This window comes from Silurus meridionalis, chromosome 10 (assembly GCF_014805685.1).
Source record: "Silurus meridionalis isolate SWU-2019-XX chromosome 10, ASM1480568v1, whole genome shotgun sequence".
NCBI classification, from domain to species: Eukaryota; Metazoa; Chordata; class Actinopteri; order Siluriformes; family Siluridae; genus Silurus; species Silurus meridionalis.
Genome location: NC_060893.1, coordinates 13,783,561 through 13,805,272, shown reverse-complemented (window position 1 = coordinate 13,805,272; position 21,712 = coordinate 13,783,561). Strand labels below are relative to the sequence as shown.

At 37.7% G+C, this 21,712-nt stretch overlaps 2 protein-coding genes across 5 annotated transcripts in view; one reads left to right on the top strand and one right to left on the bottom strand.

Annotated features, from left to right (window-relative positions):
• The window catches only part of kras (v-Ki-ras2 Kirsten rat sarcoma viral oncogene homolog), a 10,784-nt gene extending 4,957 nt beyond the window's left edge, over positions 1-5,827 (bottom strand). The window contains exons 1-4 of one of the 4 annotated variants that reach the window (XM_046859502.1): positions 5,434-5,827; positions 3,893-4,010; positions 2,184-2,362; positions 1,874-2,033 (exon numbers count right to left, since the gene is read on the bottom strand). In XM_046859502.1, the coding sequence (XP_046715458.1) occupies positions 1,874-2,033; positions 2,184-2,362; positions 3,893-4,003 (450 nt within the window). In that variant the 5' untranslated portion in view covers positions 4,004-4,010; positions 5,434-5,827. The other 3 variants (XM_046859505.1, XM_046859501.1, XM_046859506.1) reach the window with 3 other exon arrangements.
• A 1,352-nt stretch (positions 5,828-7,179) lies between these two features.
• Positions 7,180-19,875, top strand: LOC124392719 (ras association domain-containing protein 8). The gene is made up of 5 exons (XM_046859890.1): positions 7,180-7,550; positions 14,893-15,044; positions 15,780-16,741; positions 17,303-17,453; positions 18,194-19,875. The coding sequence occupies exons 2-5, from the start codon at positions 14,942-14,944 to the stop codon at positions 18,304-18,306; spliced, it is 1,329 nt and encodes a 442-aa protein (XP_046715846.1). The 5' UTR covers positions 7,180-7,550; positions 14,893-14,941; the 3' UTR covers positions 18,307-19,875.
• Positions 19,876-21,712: the final 1,837 nt, after the last annotated feature.

The following is a 21,712-nucleotide window of genomic DNA, read 5'->3' as shown; positions in this document are numbered from 1 at the left end:
CTAAAAAATATTTAATAAAATTACATAAAATATCAATTCTGCTTGTGAAAATTGTATATTTGCTTCAGACTGTGCTGTTTTGAAACCGAAACATTTCTGGGCTCAGCATGTAAAAAAAAAAAAATAAAAAAAAGGGGCTTCGATTATGTATCTCAATTCAGCATGCATATTAACACTGTGTGCAGTTTTGAGACACGTCATCGACAAGCTGACAGGTGTTTCCAAATTGCACCAGCTGCTTGCTAATTTAAAAAAAAAAAAAAAAAGGAGTGCTTTTGTACTACTCATTTGTACTACCATTACCATTAAAGTAGATAATTTATGGGATATTTCAGCACTCATCACAGACACTAAATCTAAAATACAATAAATTTGACCTATGCCATTAACCTCCTAAGACCTGAACTTTGGTTTGGCTTGCATTTTAGATTTCTTCCAGTTATTTGGGGTTAGGAAGAACCAATAATTATAATAACCATATATTTTCTTTGAACATGGAGCTCTTCTTGGAAAAAAATGATGTCACTTATGTGGACACTCGGTCTGTATCTACAGAAAACAATAAAGACACCATTGTGCACAATGTCCACGTATGTGGACACCCAGGTCGTAGGAGGTTAAAGCTAGCTGAGAGGTTTAGACAATAAACTATACTGGCAGAATTGCAGTACAACAAACATGCTTTAAGAAGATACTGTCAAGGACAAACTTTAAAGACAATATTTTTAAGGACTGTGAGGATGCATGCTTTAATATCTAAAAGCAATCACTGTTATCGTGTTCAAAATTGGAGAGATCACGGTGTATAAACAATGTGAGAAGTGTGGCTATTTTCTGTAAATAAGACAAGAAAATGTAACCGTTAATCATAATATTTTTGTTTTGTTTGTTTGTTTTTTGCAGAGAAGTAGGCTCCTCTATCTAACCACAATAAGCTGTTATTAATGACAATTTTTTATTTATAATTTTTAATGCATCAATCATTGTCATTAGCAAAGGCGTTCCAATTGCATGACTCTCCCCCCCCATACACACAAAAAAAGCAAGAGAAATATCTAAACTGTCAAATCTTAGATATTTTCTCAGACTTTTGGTAACTTTGGTGCTATAGCTAAAAACACAAGCTAGAATTTCCTGTATGGGAATGCTTTGTACTATACTGATTGGCCATGCTTAGTCAAGATTCAAATAAAAACTGGATAATACAACATTAAGTCTGGAGAAAATTTTTTTTTATTAACAAAACATCTGTTTTACTGACGTACCAAGTACACATCCGGCAATTAAAACCGTCCATGTGGAAACAGCAAAAGTTCGGTTTGGTGTCCTGATGATTTATGTAATTTAAAACACCATAATTACTTTAAAACATTTATGAGAATATTTTGTTTTCATGCTCTACATTGAGTACGGCTTCACTTATAATAGATATATATTTGCATAAAGAATCCATATTAGTCCTCGGCTATGTTGATTAGAGTATTAAAAACTTATGACTTCAAAACTAAAGAAAACTGATGTTAACTCATGACAATCATGTGATTAATCGTGATTTAATATTTTAATCGATTAACAGCCCTAGTTATTATAATTCAAATCTGTCTTACAAATGTACCCATCTTCAAAGGTATTTATGCCTCATCACCATAGAAGGGTAATTGTGGGTTTTCAAAGATTAATGACCATATTGTCATAATTTGAGCCTTTTACTTTAAGACCCACTTTACCAGCATTCTTGAATTCCAAAGAAAACTGGTGAGCATGGAATAATTATAAGGATTTATTTCAGACCATTCTTGATCTTGATTAATCTCCTATTTATGTTACATTCTTTAAATTCCAAGACATTGTAAAATATTGGTGTGTCTCATACCTGTCTCGTTTTTGCTGAGGTCTCGATGAAAGGAATTCCATAGCTACGTGCTAAATCCTGAGCCTGCTTGGTATCCACTGTGCGGGAAGGCAGGTCACATTTATTTCCCACCAGCACCATGGGGACATCCTCAGAGTCTTTGACTCTCTTAATCTGCTCTCTGCAAATCCACACAAAAGCACACAATGATGGCGAAATAAAGAAGTACATGAAAAATCAACAGGGACTTTTTTTTTTATTGATAACATTTTCTATCAGTTTTCATACTGAGGAGATAAACTTGCTCTCTGTTATGCATAACTGCCCTTACCTGTAGTGATGAATGTCCTCAAAAGACTTGGTGTTATTAATGGCAAAGACACAGAGGAAACCTTCTCCTGTCCTCATGTACTGATCTCTCATGGCGCTGTACTCCTCCTGACCGGCAGTGTCCAGGATGTCCAACAGACATGTCTCCCCATCAATCACCACCTGCTTTCTGTACGAGTCCTACACAAATATGACATCAGCCGTTGTGGTTATATGTCAGAGGCTATTTCTCCATAGCTTAGTCATATGAATAGACATGTGCTACATCTACATATCATGCTACATTTACATACCATTTCAACCCCACACTGTCCAACATTTGTACCTTTACAGTAGGGTTCAGGAGCTTATAAATTACAGTTTCAGCATCTGCTATTATTTAGCCATTATATTTTCTTTCCTTCTTCTTATTTTTACCCAAGCAAGTCTCTTATTCCAGTGGTTTCTTTTAGTGTATAACTGTGACTCCCAAGAATTTCACACTATAGCAACCTCGGATTCTCTCAGAAGGGGAAGCAACTGGACTGAAAACAGTTTGGCTGTGTAATACTCTACTGTTGCAAACAAATATCAATGTTACTCCTGGACCAATGTAATACATTTTACGCATAAAATGTGGGTGATTATTGTTATACAGTAATCCCACACTTTACCGCAGTTCGAATCTCGCGCCTCCCGGTTTATCATGGAATTGCATTTGGAACTAATTTGTTTCGCTGATTTTCCCGGTCTATTAGCACGATAGACAAAATAAAACGTACAGGAAAATTCAATTTATGGAGTTTTATGTTGAAATAATGACATTTATTAATAAAAATATAATTATTATTAATAAAATGAAGTAAAATGTTAATACAGTACAGAATGTAAATAATGCATTGACGTGTATGTTTAACGCCGCCTATTTTTTGATGTCATAGAACACTTCAGCTACTACAGAAGCTACTACAGAACTGTATACTGTAGAGTACATGTACTTACTTTAAATGAGATACAGTGTACTGTATTTCTACAAATTAACACTACATTTATTTGGGTATATTCTTGGAAATGTTTATTTAAAGTGTGTGGGAGGATGATTTACAGCACAAAAAAAAACAACAACAAAAAAGCATTTTTGGGGCGGCGTCCATTTATCGCGGGTGGTTTTGGAACATAATGTGTGTGTGTGTGTGTGTGTGTGTGATGATATATATATATATATATATATATATATATACACATATACACACACACACACACACACACACACACACACACACAAATGTGTGTGGGGGTGTGCGAGATATAGATCACTTAAACTTTCTTGTGTGTAATTTTAAGTACACAGTTAATACTGTGAGACAGATATTTTTAGACTAGGTTATCATACTGCTGAAATTTTAAACCGCACAGCAGTATTATATAGTGTTTTCATGGTCACTGTGTAAGATCTTATGGTTAATGGTTCCTGTGTGCCAGTAAACCTAATTTCAAAAATCTAAAAACAGCAAGCTGGCATACTATAGTGAGCGCAGACGCATGTGCATACTCCATACTGTAATAATGATAGGCCCAGACCAGGAAGTTAGCAGCTCAACGCATGAACCAGAAAAACCAGATTATATTCTTTCTTACACACGCTACATTTTCTTTTTACTTTGAATTATTTTCACACCTCTGCAAGTGATGGACAATTTTTAATACAGACAAAAATCATGCACATTATACCTCTATAGTAGGGTCATATTCATCTACAAAATGGTTCTGGATGAGTTGGATGGTGAGTGCACTTTTTCCGACACCTCCAGCTCCGACCACCACCAGTTTATATTCCGTCATTCTTCACCTAGATGGAATAAAATCTACAGTCAACATTTATAATTTTATAATTGTTAGATCTTCAGAAATCCCACCACATCCACTGTCAGCTGTCCAAGTTAAGCGCAAGTAGGAGAAGATAACTTTTTCAATAATACTCTCTGATTACATAACAACATCACTATCAATCATGAACTGTTAAGAACATCATAACCATTTGTACCATGTCGAAAAAATGTCTAAGACACCTTTGACCGTTTTGTCGATAAGACTTACAGTGTAAGCACCTGAAAACACTACTTGATACTCAGACTTCAATCAAGTCTTTTGACAGCGAGTCACTCCAGCCCATACAGAGCTCTGGACTAAAACAGCAGTGACAGTCCAGGTGACTATAAACCTGGTACCTGGATAGAGTGTTAATCCTTATACACTGAACTGGGAGGACAAAGACAAAAACATAAACAATTGAAGGTAAAACTGTTCCACATTAGGACACGTTTAAAGGAAACAGACCCTCCTGCAGGCAGGGTACAGCTTTTTGCACTCGATACTCATTCATTTAACAAGTTATTAGAAGGTGTAGGTACAGTTGCTAATACAGTCACACAATACATGGCATTGTTGTGGTCTTGGAAAACAGACATATTTACAGTTTGCCTCCCAGATGATATTCTATAAACGCTTCCCAGCATGCAGACTAATAACAGCACATCAGGAACTTTGAAAACAAACACACACACACACACACACACACACACACACACACACACACCCGTAGGCCTAACTCGCGCGGAACTCGTCATTTACCAAATGCACAACGACACACATAAAAACGTATATTCAAGGCAACGTGATCAAAATCCACAGTGAGAAAGCGAGAAGACCTTTGGGGGGGGAGCAGCAGGCAGCGGTGCCACTGGAGGGTGGGAAGCTGCGAGCGCGAGAACAAATCCCCGCCATACCGCTGCATTGCAGGGCCCAATCTGACTGGTGCGCTCTTCCCTCTCCACCTCTATTAAACCTTCTCTTTAACAACTAAAAGAGCTTTACAGACTGAAAGCAACAAAGTCGTGCATACGATACTTTGTGTCCGACGGCATTTCCGTGAATCCCGCCTGCACCCCCACCTCTTTCTCTCTCTCTTTTTTTTGTTACCTTTGGTGTTGCAAGTTTCGCGTCCGAGCCACGAAAAAGGCGGATAAAGTCTATCAGCCTATAGTCGCCTCCTGAGAGCCGATCCTGCCATGTCCACAAACATCAACCGCTCCCGATCTTGCACATTTATCGCGCTTATATAGGAGACATTCCGCGGATAGCACGGCGATCTTCTCCCCCTCGCTCCCACCTCTCCGTCTTGCTCGGCCTGTTCGCCTGTACCGAGGTCGCTCTTTACATAAATATGGGCGGATACGGTGGAGGCAACGCAGCGTAGCGCCAAGATCACTTACCCAGCCACCAATGCACAGTGTTTTTTTTCCTCTCCCTCTCTCTCTCTCTTTCAGTTGGTGTCACTAATTCTTATATATGAGTTGAAAGATGGCTAAAATACGTACATTAGCTGTAAAACCGGTTTCTCTCCAGCGTCAGCTTGCATCATTTTAATGATGAGCCTTGCCTACAGGGAGCTGTGCTTATACACTCCAAATCAATATCCTATCAATTAATACCTAATAACCACACAGGGCGCTACTTATATGTATACATACAACAGATTTTAGTGTTGTTCAAAAGTTAAATCAGTGTTACTTTATAAGAATGTATTTATTTTGCTAATATAACATAGCCTACACCTTCTAGTGTTACATTATGAACCGGCGTTTCACATGATCTCCAGAAATCCGCAGCACATCTCGAAGCCTTCCTCTCTTTAAATAGGTCCTAAATATAACCGGGACGATCTGAACACACGTCAACGCCGTGTAAGGATTTGATTGGTTTAGTAGTCTGTCAATCTTTCGGGCATTCAGGCGCATAAGTCCCGCCCCCAGCCAATAGGTGACTTTAGCAAAAAATGAACCCACATGTACTGCAGCCGGACTGAGAGTGATCGAGCTGATCATTTCTACATAACTACCACATGTGCTGTTTCTACTGTGAAACACACGGATTTATCCTCGTAACTTATCTTAAACAATCGGCTAATCTATATATAAAGACTACCTTTTTTTGTTGAACATTGTTAAAATTGAAAGATCTGCATCTTCAATATTTATATATATATATATATATATATATATATATATATATATATAAATCTAAAAAGAAAATCTCTACAAATAATCATAATAATAACTTATTATTGTTATTATTATGATTATTTGTAGTAGTATTTTAATTATTTTATCACTATTATTTATTTATTTATTTATTTATTTATTTATTTATTTGTATTATGCTTCTTTTGCATCATGATGTATTGTCAATAAAGGCCTGGCCTCTAAAGACGTTATTATTATTATTATTATTATTATTATTATTATTATTACTGCTACTACTACTGCTACTATTAGGAGTAGCAGTAGTAGTATTGTAAACAATTTATGACATTACGTATTTAATATTTATTTATTTAATTGTATTTAATGCTTATTTAACATCATGATTTATTAACAATAAAAGTCTGCCTTTAATTAAATATTATTATAGTTATTATTATTATTATTATTATTATTATTACTGTTGTTGTTGTTTTTATTATTATTATTGTTGACGGCGTTTTATCCTCGTAATTAATAGAGTCAGTACCACTGTCAGGCGCATGGTGTCAGTATTTCCTTTAACCTGAACTGAAGGACTGGAAGCTACATGTTTATGAAGTGCATATTTGTATTTCTTCTGCATGGTTTGAAGTTTATTTCGCTTTGACGGATTTATACTCGTGTTTGAACCCGTTTTGAACAGTGTTCATGTAAATAACACAGGGTTTTGTTGTGTTTGTGAGTAGATCAACAGCAGTGCAGTGTAAAAAAAAAAAACGTCTCCCAGCCTATACGGTCTTTACTACTGCATTGGGTTACAAGTGACCTGATATAAATAAACTGCATTCTCCAGCGTAAGCAGCAGTATTTTTAGTATCAAAGAGAAATAAAAGACCCAAATGAGCGTGGTGAATGTGACAGTAGATCAGCCCTGTGCTCTGGTTTTCTCTGCTCTCACATTTTGCGTCAGGATTTTTTTTTTTTTTTTGAGCTGCTTTTCCACAGACCCGAGTGCAGCTTTAAAATCCCCCACAATGCACCGCGCTGTCCCGTAGCCGTTGCCATGTTAGAGCAGTATGGGGGAGTTTCCCGCAGTCTGCGCCGTTACACAGCGTGAAAACTTTTCCCTCTGCCCGTCAGTGCGCTCGTTTCATCCTGTCTCTTACCACAGGAAATCCTCCATGTTTCTCTGCGAAGCCTTTCCTACGGATATCCCCGTCCAGCGAGTGTGTTAACAGGCAGAAAGATGAGCATAACTGCATTCCGCGGTCCGTTTCTTCAGCAAACTTCAGACGCGGTCACGGCAGGTCCGGGGAACACACACGGTCTCCACCACGGGCTGTTTCTCTTCACACTACACATTAAAGGTAAGAATTAAACCAAACAATATCACCCTGGATTATTAAATCTGCCTGAACTGATGAGGGCCGCTGATGGCCACGCCGGAACACTCCAGTGGAAGAAAATGTAGAAATAAATCCTGTCGCTGTTGCTCAGTTTTGACGGCGCGATACATCCGAAAACAAGCGGTGATCGTGTGTGTGTGTAGCCGGAGGACAAACTGAGATTGAGCCGGGATTATCGCACTGCTCATGTTTTACTACAGTGTACCGACTTAATAACTGTCACATGATTTTAGTTTGATCGTGGTTACATATACAGAAGGAAACATTTCACTTAGATGAAGATTAAACTCTGCAGATTACTATAAATAGATCACTATGTATTCAGTACAGTGTCCTGGTGCCAATCAATAATCATCAATAATAATCATTTCAAAATGACAAATATAAGGAAAAATCTCACATGTATCGCATCATAGGAATACTATATATATACTGAATAAATAGTGATCTATTTATAGTAATATATATATATATATATATATATATATATATATATATATATATATATATATATACTATATTATTTCTATGATGTACCTATCAACATACTGTATTTAGTCAGCCTGGATCTATCTAGAGGTTTTTTTTTCCATTATTAAGGCTTCTCCTGACTCTTCTGATCCGAATCTGAAATTACACATGAGATTTATGAGTAAGTATTTAAACAGATGAGATGAAAGAATATTAATATTAACCATATGGACAAACCTGGCCACATTAATATTTTTGTCGGACAGCACTTTTACTCCCAACCGAAAGCTACTTCTTCACAACCATGGCAAAAGAACAAAGCCAGCATTATATGCAGCTCAATCTGCCATCCAGATGTTAGCACGTCTGCCAGTGCTGACCTCCATGTTGGGGGTGTTGGGGGAACCTTAAGTTTATTAAAACATCTCATCTAAGACACCACTCTGGCAAAACTCTGAATATGGTTTACAAGAGCTCAGGCAGGTCTAGCTGCTGTGTACTTACATACCACAGAAAGTACGCTGGCCGTCTCTGTGAAAGTCTTGGAATGGAAATGCTGCTTGACACACATTTTCTATTGTCCGAGGCCTTTATTGCTCCTTCGTGCTCTAATTTTCTCCACAGGAAAAATGACACATTCAGCAATGAACTGAATTGAGATTTCACATAGTTGACTAAAGCAAAGAGTGTTTATAAATACTCTAACTGAAATCTCAAGCATTCCTTGCATACCTCGAGCTAGATATGATCTAGATGGAATTGAAAGTAGTGATATTAATCCACTGTTGTAATTAATGTACCAATTCAGTGCTCTTTAATATACCAAATTTTGAGAGTTTGAATTTGTACACATCTTCCTAGTCTACTTTCATGAAAATTCAAGAGCCCTTAGGTTATTGTTTTAAAGGGGTATAAGAGGGGGGCTGTTTTCCTTCCTCTCTCAACACACACAGGGATTTTGCTGCACACACACACTAGTTATTGAGAGCCTGATGGAGGGTTTCTGCTGTGTATATTTTCTTCTTCTTTTTTTTTTTTTTACTTCTCTCTTTGTCAGCTATTTGTAAACCCGTACATGCATAACATTTGGAAATGTCATCACTTACGATTGACCTTCACAGTTCATCCAAGTCAAAATACTGCTTTAATAATCTTTTTGTAGAACCTGGTGTGGATTTGTGTTTTTGTGGTTGTTCACATTTAGGCATAAGTACAGATGGTGGCTATATACAAAGTGCTGCATGAATACATGTCCCAATAGATGCTAAGCCAACAGTTTATGGTGTATTAAAAAAGACTAAAGTTCTCAAATCTTTAACATTTGAAGGATGTGAAATATGATCAACTTTATTTATAGGCCCAAATCTTATTCACAGATTCTCCAGGCTTAATACTGGTGTCAGCATGACATCCCCTACAACTTTATTTCATTTTACTGCTACTCATTCTAAAGTATAAGCATGAGGAGCAGGATGGTAAATGCAGGCATTGCTGGTGATCTGCTCGAGAGGACAGTGGGACTAGGAATAGTTATCGCAATCATGGCTCATAGCATGCATGTGGTGTGGAATGTGCAGCCTCAATGTTATCAGCGTCTATGGTGCAAGATCAAGGCCAACATTTCCTGATTAAATCTCTGCATGCATTAGGACATGTACATTCCCAACATTGATTAATATTCAGAAAGGACACTTTTTTTTTGCATTTGTTATTTTTAAAATCTACTTGGTTATGTTTACATTTCTACTCGCTTCTGATTAAATCGACAAGCAAAGCAAATTTCAACAACCTTTCTTAGGTGCCCCTCTTTTTCCAGTAGAGGAAAAAGCAGTCAGTTTTAGAGAACGTGCATGTGTGTGTATGTAAGAGAGAGCGACTGAGTGCGAGTGTGTGGATACATTTCAGACGAGGCCTGCAACCAATTACTTCAGAGTGCATAAATTGTTAGTAATTACATGTAGCATGGCAGTTATAGCAGACACTAGCAGAATTAAATGTTTGTAAAGAAAATTTTGGAAAAGCAGTAGCATGGTCACTCTGTAGAAGTTTACTTATGTTATAAATATATCTGTTATTTGTTATAAATATATATTTATTTTTATACCAATTCCCCTTTTTGCAAGAAGTTGAAAATTGTCATTCTGGACATTCTTTTGTAATTTGGCTCTTTCCTGTCATGATTTAAGCCTCTTGTCTCTTGCAGGACTTCCTATGTCCTTTGTGTCCTTTACTGGCAAACAAGGGTTGTGTTATTTGGAGCCAAACAGGGGTAATGAAAGTGGCCCATTGAAAAGAACATTGTGAAAGGATACTTTTCTTGCACATACGGCTGAATGGAATTACTGTATATGCATTATTTTGACTATGTTCAGATATGGTATTTGGTTCTGTGTAATTAACGTATTGTGTATTTATTGCAAATACAATTTGGACCATACACTTGTTTAAATGACAGATAGTGTGTCCCTTTGCGTTAGAATGTCTTTATTTTCTTTTATTTTTAGAAGCGATATACTTGATATCATATTAGGGATTTTAGTACGTTTCTGCCAATTCTGACTTTCTGATCGTGAATTCATGAGAGAGTTTGTTTTCATCTCTTACATCTTGTGTGTGCTTTTTGTCCCCTGTTACTTCCTGACAACCAAAAAAGAACTCTTAAGACTTTAGTTTGCTTTAGAAAAGGCACTGGCCAGGCATTTCAGGATTTTGTTTAAACTGGTGTTAAACGAAGGCTGAATTAAAGTTCTCCAGCACAAGTCTTTTCTTCAGGAGTGTGATTTCGGTTCAGGGATGTAAAACCACATTGTTCTGCTTTGTGAAATGTTACCTTTTGTACTAGTTAAGAAATATCCGGTATAAATATGTCTTGACATTAAAGCGACTATCACAATAGTGCATTTTCATTTTTTTTGTCTCTTTTTTTTTTTTTTTCTTAGCCTAATTTAGCCATTGTGTGAAGTCACTTGATAATTGTGTTGGCATACATCAGTGAGATTTCCTAAAAAAAATCTTTCAGAAACAAAGACATTAAAATGTGCCCAGAATACGAACAGTTATCTATTGTAGGGACCAATTTGAAGGAATGACTGCATTATGTGTAAAGGATTTAGTGCCATTACGGGGGAAAAATATTATTCTTAAGCACAATTATTACTTAACTGTTGTAGAAAATGTAAAATAAAAATGGAACTGCCTTGATATAAAAGGACCCATGTCTTTCAAAGTAAGTCTGTCATTCAAATCTATCCAGTCTTGAGCTACTATCTGGCAGCTCATATAAGCAGTGATAAATAGCATCACACAATTACTGTCTTCAAGATAAGTCTTTCTAATAGTGTAATTATATAATAATTATAGTTAACATTAAAATTCTACATTGATATAAAAATTCAGTATATCTTTTCTAAAAATTGACAATGAATAGTATTTGTGTATATATTGTCTTGGGTTGAACTGAGTTAAACTTGCTGTAAAGTCAATTTAAATATTGTGCCCAGCAGTTGTGACAAAGCTTTAAATAACAATCAATTACTTTTATTTTTTATTTGTTTGGCCTTCATCTATATCTTGTAGAGCAAAATTCATAATTCACCACTTACCCAGTTCAGTCATAGTGTTATTGAATAAATCATTCCCAGTCTGATTTTTTTTTACATTTTTTATTATCTTTTATCAAAAAGTAGATGAAATTGCAAAAAAATTAAAAATAAAAATGCAATCCATCAGTGGTTGCAGTCCTGATTACATTAAAAATCAGAAATTATCATTATAATGATTCTGGGTTGTCTGTGCTGATTCTTGTTGTCTGTGCTGATTTCTGTGTTGAAATCAGGAAGGCCAGACCATGCAGTTTGTCCTTGCATTGGTTCTCAACCAGTTTTTCATGTGAGAGTAGCAGAGGGTCATTTTCACAGAAGGTCACAATAAAGAGCCAGAAAAGCTAATGGTGTCCTAAGTGCCTGCCTTCTTTAGAAAAGCATCTACCAGCAGCGATGCTCCAGAGAAGTCTTAAATGAAGGATGAATGCACTCTAACCTACATTTGTTACATTTACATAAATGTAGAGTGAATGATTGTACTGGAAGGTTGTACTGCCCTTTCCATCTTGGGTTATTCAGTAAAATAAGGCCAGCTGGGTTTTTATTCTAAAGAAGAATAGATATAGGACTATTTTGACTTTAATTAATATCAGCTCAATAGAATTTCATGAGTGATAGGGTGCTATATGCTATGGCTCATGCTTGAGTCATCACTTTGCTTGTATAGTGGCAACATTCATGTTACTTAGGGTAGAGCAATCTCAGAGGGGTTCCTTAGCATCCAAGACAGAGACCATATGGCACTGGACTCCAACACAGGCATTTATGCCAGTACCAACTCCTACTTGTGAGATAATGTGAGATCGTGATTTTAAAAAACATGTCATGGAAAAGTGTGTGTGTGTGTGTGTGTGTGTGTGTGTGTGTGTGTGTGTGTGTGTGTGTGTGTGAGTGAGTACACACCTCCTTCTGAAAGTAGTGGTACAGCAATGCCAGTTTAGTTGTTTTTGCTATATATTGAAGAGATATTTATGTTTGAGATCAAAAGATGAATATGAGAAGACGGAGCAGAATTTTCAGGTTGAACAACTCACAAGACCACAAATTTTTTAAGTGAGCAAAAGTGGAGGAACAGAGTCTTAAAGTAAATAGACTGTTACTGTGTACTTGTGAATTTTTTCTGTTGTTATTGCTAGGTATTAAGATATTAGTTATATTAATAACAGCAGAGAAATGCAGAGAAATGAGAAATGATTTCTCTGCTGTTAATAACAGAAAGAGACTTTTTTCCTGACAAGTAGGAATAACTTGTGAAATGTTACTGTATTCTAGGATAACATTAAATCAAAATGACATGCATCTAAAATGTTAACATCAGGAGCCTGATTTTGCAATTTTAAATAGAAATACCTAAACATATAAATCATATCACTGCAAATAAACATGTAGATGCTTAGGGAGGTTTTTTTCGACCAGGCTGGTCCTCAGTAGACTAAACAACTGTGTAATCCATTGAGTTACCATTTAGAGACCAAGAGCTCACCCTGGATGTCTTCATAAACTTCCTGTATTCCACAAACAATTCTGAATAGTTCTGAAAGTTATTAGCTCAGTTTTAGTATTAATGCCGGTGACTTTTCACAAACTATAAATAAAAGTGGTGTTTGTGCTACATCATGCAGCATTGCATCAGTAGAAAAGCTTTGTCTTAAAAACCATCATCAGCGGTTGGTTCAATGTTGGATTGGGTCCTGTGCGGTATAATTAGGAGGGTATAGTATTTCTTCGAGTGGAGCCTATAGAGGCGTTCTTTGGTCTTTGGCTGACATAAATGATCTACTTTTCTATTCCAGTGCCCTGCACACACAATAAATTAGCCATATCCCATGTGGAGAGGCAACAGTTTAAAGCTTCATTCTTTTGTGAAATAATGAACAAATGGACCATTTGTGTTGACATTAATCAGTGTGAACTGAGGTGGAGAGAGAATGGTGTGATCTGGAGACTCACACACAAAGTTTGCATACTGAAACAGCTTTAACTGTGTGATGCATGGATTTTGTAAATAAAGATACGAAAAGGTTAGGTTACTTTTATAACGGCATTATGCCGGGTTTCCCTTGAACTCACAATCTGATTAAACTGTTACTTGTTTAAAGATTACAGAAAAATCCGTTGTGCTCAAATGATATAAATCTTTTTCTCAGTAATTGTTGTTATACACTTTGTATAAAAACAAAAAATTAGCTTTTAAGGCATATGGTTCTCATTAGACTAAGCCAAGCTCATTAAATTATAGTTATAGGCTATATCTAAGGAGAACATATACAGTATATATTTTGTGATGTGCAGGACAAAAGAAAATGAAAGAGACCTTCTGTGACAGTGACCCTTTTTCTTTGGTTATTACTTTTTACTTGATACTACATTTTTAGTATCAAGTACAATGCCGCAGAACTGGCTCAGGTCCATGCCTTTATAGCCTAGAAATACTTGTGAGTGGGAGGCAAACAGTGTTGAGTCCAGCTGGTCCTACAATCCCTAGTGTGGCTCTCTCCAAAACACAATACAAAACCTGCACAGATTTATGCTTACATTTAAGTAAGCCAGCCCATTCTCATTGTTTTGAAATGCACTAAAATGAAAGGTGACCATATATACTTGTTGCCTTGCAAAAACTGTTTTGTTACTGAAAGCTGGGGGATATTTTTAGGAAGGAAACATGTCCATCTGAAAGCATACAGGGGTCTCCTGCTAGGTAGACGGACATTTCCTTTGGCAAAGATTTCCTGATGGGAGAGTCAGTAACTCACATGTTCAAATCTGTGGCCAGATGGAGTTTCCCCCCACAACTGATAAAACAACAAATGAAATTAAAAGCATAAATTTATATAGTTGTCATAGAAGGTTTTTGAGTGATCTAATAAATATCAGAACACTTTGGCATTAGAGTGAAACTTTTAGCAGTAAGCTGTGAAGCTAAATAAAAAAAGAAAAGAAAACACGTGTTCATAGTTCATATGTTGTTGATGGAAATGTGTTTGTGGTACTCTGAAGTGATTTTAGAGATTACCTGAAAATAAACAATCATTTAACAGGAATTACTGTAATTACTGTTTTTGCAGCAAATACAAATAAACAAGGAACATGCATATTGTTTTATGTGGCTTTTAGTGCTCTTGCCGCATTGTTTCCTGTATCAGAAGTTCTACACGTATGAGCATATGTGCAGCATAGTGAGCAATGTGCTGTCTGTGTTGACCGGTGTTAATTACGTCTGCATTCTGCAGGAATGAGGGAGCAGAGCTAGAGGCCCAACTCTGCACCACCTGTGACAGGATGGAGCTGAAGGTTTGGGTGGATGGAATCCAGCGTGTGGTTTGTGGAGTCACTGAGGCGACCACATGTCAGGAAGTGGTCATTGCACTGGCTCAGGCTATAGGTAAGTACTACAGGAATACATTTTATAAAGATATATGTAGCGCTTTGGTTACACTGTATGTGCTGATGCATATAAGTCTGAGTGCGCTAGTGAAAATGCTTCTATATTTATTATTTTCTCATTTAAAACTTTTTTTTTTACACATTAAATTAACAAAACCTTGTGGTCCATTTTAAATCAAATGCATCAGTGTTGTCTGAACTCATGCTTTAATAGAAGAGATTAGACATTAGGAAAATTTTACATTTTGTACAAAGCAGTTAACATCAGAATCAGAAATTTGCTTGCAACTTTTAAAAACCTGTTTAATGTTAGGAAAAGGAGTTTAACTTGACAAGGCAGATTGATTTTGATTTCAAATTCTTGACTTCAATGTCGGAGACCTTTTCTTAGTTACTCTCATAAGCATGTGAAATCTTTAGTGGCCCACCCCCTTCACTTTAGCAAGAAGTTTACTAAGGATGAAAACGTGCATGGTGAGATGGAAACTCTGAGTCACGATCCTACTTAAAAAAAGAAAAAGAAGCAGGGACTCTTAAGCCTTCTATCAGGTTTAATATTTCTTTCCACATTACCATGAAGCTGACAAGTTGTGGTTACATGCTTACTTAACTCTTTGAAAATTTTTCAATTGCAAAAACTGCTCATCTTTTCTTCTTAATGAGCAACATAAAATTTAGCCCGAGGTTAACTGAATTTGAAACGAGAATTATTTCATGTCTACTTAACTGGCAGGTCGCACTGGGCGCTACACACTAATCGAGAAATGGAGAGATTCTGAGCGACACTTGGCTCCTCATGAGAGCCCTGTGGCCTCATTGAACACTTGGGGCCAGTACGCTGGTGATGTTCAGTTTATTCTGCACCGCACTGGGCCTTCCCTCACTGAACGTCCTCCATCTGAGGGGCCCCCTGTCTCTCGGGGCCCTGAGCGTGGCCTGCATCGCCAGAGCCTCCCTATTATGGCTAAGCTTCGGGCCCAGGGCGAGCGATCTCTCCGCCGTCGAGAACCACGTCGCAAATCCCTCACCTTTACTGGGACGCCACGTGGCCTTAGAGACATACTTAATGGCACTAGAATTGGAGACAGAGACTCCAAGCGCTGTGTTGTTCTGATGAACAGTGCCCCCCAAAGCCTGTCCACATCCCCACGGCTACCTTCAAGTCGCGTGGAAGAGCTGACCCGCCTTGTGAGGCTGCAGAGGGAGTCGCTGAATGTTCTGGAACGCCGAGCAGAGGCATGCGATGTAGAGCTGCAGACATGGAGCCAAAAAAGGCCAAGCAGTGAGGACTCCTGGGCAGTCATGACAGAGGAGATGGTGCGGCTGGAGCAGCAGCTGTGTAGGAATCAGGTGGAAGTGGAGGAGGAAGAGTTTTGGTCAAGCGAGCTACAGATTGAGCTTGAAAGCGAGAGGCAGCTGGAGGAGCGGCTGCAGGAGGTGTGTACTCGGCTCCGAACCTGCGAGACTGAGCTGGAGCAGAGGTTGAACCGTTTGCATGGCATGGAGGCGGGACTGGAGGCTCAGCGGCAGCAGGAGCAAACGAGGGAGAACCAGCTCTGGAGTGAAGGAGAAGTGAAGGCCAGGCTGCAGACGGTAAAGGCTGAACTCAAGGCTCAGGCTCAGCACACAGCACAGCTGGAAAACAGCTGCAGGGCTGTGGAGAGGTCACTGAGTCAGTCTAGCAAGAGACTACAGGTAGGTTAGTTTGGTAAGACACGATTTTTATGCTGACGATAACACAGTAGTTCTTTAAATTGATCAGCTAAAGCTTTGCATATTCATGGATTTTAGAGTAGTGGATGACCAAACTACCTTGGAAATAATCATGCAGAAATATTTAATGGTATTGTTAAAGACTAATGAAATAATATTTTCAGATGCTGCTAGAAGTACACAGTATATTTCGTATATATATTGTATATTATATTAGTTATATATTGTATGTTGTTTAAAAATAGTTTAGCATGCAACCTTTATACTTATAACCAAATGTATTGTTTTGTGCTTTTAAAGTTAGCAAACAGTTTTATTGATAAAATTAGACATCTAATCAGGGTACAAAGTCTGCTGCAATACAATTTGTATTGAGAGTAATATATGCAAAATGGACATTCTTTTAATGATATTTATTGCGCAAAACAATTCATGAAACTCACAGAACTACTCATAAAACTCTGACATAAACCCAGAAACTGTATTTATGCATATGTAAGTCCGTAACTGCCTCTTATAGCAGATGCACTTTGTCTTTCCCAGGAGAGTCAGTTTGAGCTTGAGCAGCTAACTAAAGAGCTGAGGCAGGTGAATCTTCAGCAGTTCATCCAGCAGACTGGCACTAAAGTGACTGTACTGCCGGTGGAGCCCAGTGACGTGGAGGCCAGCGTACCCCCTGTGCCTCAGGAACCAGGTACTCTGCTTACTACTACATCCTTTTCTCCCTCCATAGTGACTTTCCAAAAACTTTCATAGATACCAAACAACCATCTTTACGTTATTTGTACAAACAAAAGCAGTGGCAAAAAGCACAATTGTTTAACTCTGTGGGCAGTAACTCCCTGGGTGTTCATGCATCACACATTATTTTGGCTCTAACAATAAGTCTTGGAGGCTTTCAGATCTTCCACTGAGAGCTACATGTGTTCCACCCACCTCCATTCAGTGCTGGTTACTGTGGCAACAGCTGCTTAGAGATGGCCCGAGTACCATTACTCACCTTAGTAGCTAGCAGCAGTATATAGGGGACTTTAAAAAGGTGCTGAGGCATGCATGCTATTGTGTTACTCTAATGCCACTTGTATATAAAACAAAAATAATGCTGGGTATTTTAATTTTATATAAGAATGTATACAGACATATAATATCCAGCTAAGAAATTTTGTTTACATTCAGAATAGTCGGCAACTGCATTGCCATTACTGCTTTCTGGCTATTGTTTACATGACATAAATTATTACTAACAGTTTTGTTTAATTATATTTCTGATTTATAATATATATTTTTTCCTGCCTGCTCAAGTGTTCGTCCAGCTGTTCGGATTGGTAAAATAAAAGTGTATTTAGAGAGTTGCACTTAGCAACAGTCTTGCCTGAGAATGATTGTAAACCTTCTATAAAAGAAAACTTTTCTTGTTCCTTCTTTATTTCACAGCACTGACTGGTTCACTAAAGCGCCTGGGCCCATCTCATGCAGTGGGAGTTAACCTGCGGGTGCTACACAGCCCCATCACCTCAACCCTCAACCCTGAGGGCATTTATGTCTAAGGACCAGAGGAACACCTGCAACCACCTTTACACATCCACTGAAAAGTTTTTCAACAACTCCATGTGATTTCATAAAAACAGAGTAATGCATTAAGGCTGTTGTGAAAGGCAGTCATAGGAAGTGATTTGTTGGTTAAGGCTGGTAGTTAATACTCGGCTTTGCAATGTTGGATAGCCGATGGAGCAACAGAGTAGGAAGCATGAAATAAAAATGAAGGTATTCGTTATTTTGGTAATGGTAAACTGGACATATACCTCAACTCAAGTCCCATCTGTTGGCTGTAATATCTGCTCGAAACTCTAATGAACTCTGATAAAAGAATGTTTTATTTCCTATATAGAGACTGCAGAGCAACAGGCCTGTATAAGAAATGACATACTAAGGATGAGTTACTTTAGAAATGTGAATATTTTTACAAAGCTGTTTGTTAATTCAGCCACAAAGTGAGTTGTTCATATAAGCAACATGACACATGCACCTTTCTGTCTTTACTGTGGCATCATATTTTATGCTGAGGTTTATATTTTGCCACAGTTGGTATTATATTTCTTTGCGTACTCCACATTTAGATTTATAATTTGTTTTAGCGATTTTTGAGCCAAAGATGCCTGCTAATATGTATATTTTTGGTAGCCATATTCAAACTGCAACGGATGCAGTTTTATAGCAATACATCTCCAGCTATATAATTAGCTAATTTCCATCATGTTTACCTTTTAGGTTTTAATAATCTATAGCTTATGCAAAAGAATTTGCAATGCACATGTGTAAAACTGAGCTTTGCATTAGTATTAAATGAACGTTGCAGTATTACAGTATATTATGCTTGACAAATCATAGATTGGGCTCTGTCAATTAACCAGTTTATAACTGTTATAATTGTAACCAGTGCCTTAAGTCTGTAATGAAGCATTAACACGATCAAATCCAGATCAAAATGGGGAGCTCCCAAGTCTGTTTATATGTGGTATAGATGGTGATGGTGAACTAACATCCATTTTTTTTATTTGATAGAAAACCGGCTGTGTTTGAAATCCCTCTTTTGTTCACTCCATTTGATTTTCTTTGTCCATACTGCTACACTAAACACTGAATGGGGGACAGGTGTTAGAACCATGGCACCAACCGGTTTCAGAAGCTTGAGGCATGCTAGCATAATCTTTTTATTTGTAGAGGAATGAAGGCTCAGTGCTTTCTGGTGCCAGTTACACAAAAGGCATTGTATATACACTATAAATCAAATATATACTGTAAATGTTGAACTATATGAACTAGATGGAAATTCAGATTGGGCAGAAGCGTTCTCCACTACAAGTTGGTGCATGAAATGAATGGGGTTCCACACACAGCCATTGTTTCTTTGTGCTCACTGCTGCGTTTTTATGCATTTTTTGTGCTTGTGAACAATTTCCGTTTTTTATTTACTTTAATATTTTGTTTTCTACTTTGAAAATGTATTTAAAAAAAACTGCGGTAATGCCATGCATATGTAAATTATACATCTTGCTTATAAAGCTCTTTGTGATTTATTGCACTGCATTTCAACATTAAAATCAAATTAACACAAATCTTTTCACTCTGAATATTTATTCTGTGTTTCAATGTCCTGATGATGGAATTGGCATCGATTTCATACCAAATGTTAAACTGATAAATTACATAAAAAAGCAAATCCTACACTCGTGTCTAAATGCTTACTTCAGTGGGATTTGGCACAGCTTTTCTGCAGTTCATCCAACAGTATGTAGGATTTCAGTGTGTTTAAGATGTGACCCTGTGGAGCAGCTTCCAAACAGCAAGCCTCATTTGCATGCAGACCTCTTCCTCTGAGCTTTTCAGGGCCAACGGTGGAGGTGCATGTACTGTCATGAGGCTGGTGCAGAGAGGGCTTCCTTCACATACAAGTTTTTCCCCGTCTCCCAAACCTGCACTTCAAATTCCCAAATGCAGCTCTGGAGACAAAGAGGAGAGTTTATATGATTGACTAGTGAAGATTAACACTCTCTAACACACACACACACACACACACACACACACACACGTGTGTAACACATCTATATATATCTATATAAAGTTAAAAGAATTTACTCCAGATAGAATGCCAGGCTTTTGCATGGCACGATTTAAGCATACATTCACACACCCATTCACACCTGGGGCAATTTATTGAGAAGAAGATGGAAATCCAAGAACCTACAGGAAACCTGTATGAACACATGGAGCACGTGCAAAACTTTAGACATGCAGTAACACAAGCTCAGGATTGAGCCCAGGGCAACTAAGCTGTGAGACAGCAATTCTACTGCCCCCCAACGGCCCACCATACTGCCTGTGTTCTGCCTCATATTAATTGGTGTAAAAACCCTCACATAAACATATAACCAAAACATTATAGATTACACTTTACAGTACTGTTATTGTTTGTAGTGTCTGTTTATGCACACCTCCAGGCTTTATTGTATGTTTAGAAAAAAAGGTTTCTAGTCTGTGCCTTTCTTTGTCCATGCCATTGTACCATGTTTTTGTGTACCTTTGAGGTGTACCTTTTAACTGGAAATATGGATTATACTGTAATGTACATAACTGGTCTACAAATACCTGCCGAAGTAAAACCTTAAAAGGCACACTGCATGCACAGGTCTTCAATATGTAATGGATATATTAAGGGGAAAGCTATACTCTTGAGCATACCACTCCAGCAAGGGTGAATGATAAAATATTATGCCCCTGATTGCATGACAATAACTTCAAACAAATCTGACTTAATATTTAGTCCACTGGTCTGTGGATTAGGATGCAGCCAACAACTGGAAGCAAAATGACCCAAACCTGTGGCTTATCTGTACTTTTCTTCTGGAACAAGTAGAGACAGATGACTGCAATTTTACTGGGGAGAAAAGGTAGACAGGTGACCTTTTTTCAGGAAACAATGGGAACAAAGGGGACAAGGAGACAGGAAAAGGCAGGTGATACAGATTTTGTCCGGGATGAGGTAGCCAAGAGGACAAACGGAGACTGGAGGTGACAGGAGAAAACAGGTGAAGACTGCAAGACAGGAAAACAACAAGACAGGTGAAGATAGGGGCAGACCACATTACCAGAGGAAAGAGGCAGGAAATGAGACAGGAGTGGACAGTGAAACAGGTGACACAAATGTTTATGTGAAGAAAATCTGAATGGCAATGAAGAATTTTTCTTATTAAATAAGGTCAGTCCCAACGAGGATATATATGGGCAGAGACACAAGAAGTACAAGGACAAGCTGCAGTGTAAAAGTTATACCTCCTTATGGTTGTTATGAAATTGTATGATGTTAGGGGTTGTTATGAACAGCCCAATGAATTTTTTTAACTTGGAACCAATAGATACAAACCAAAACAATGCATATAGAGAACTGATGTGGAA

Coding starts and splice junctions, on each gene's coding strand:
- LOC124392719 (XM_046859890.1), top strand. CDS start 14,942: ATGGAGCTGAAGGTTTGGGTGGATGGAATCCAGCGTGTGGTTTGTGGA. Junction 15,045..15,779: donor TGCACTGGCTCAGGCTATAG/GTAAGTACTACA, acceptor CTTAACTGGCAG/GTCGCACTGGGCGCTACACA. Junction 17,454..18,193: donor CCCTGTGCCTCAGGAACCAG/GTACTCTGCTTA, acceptor TTTATTTCACAG/CACTGACTGGTTCACTAAAG.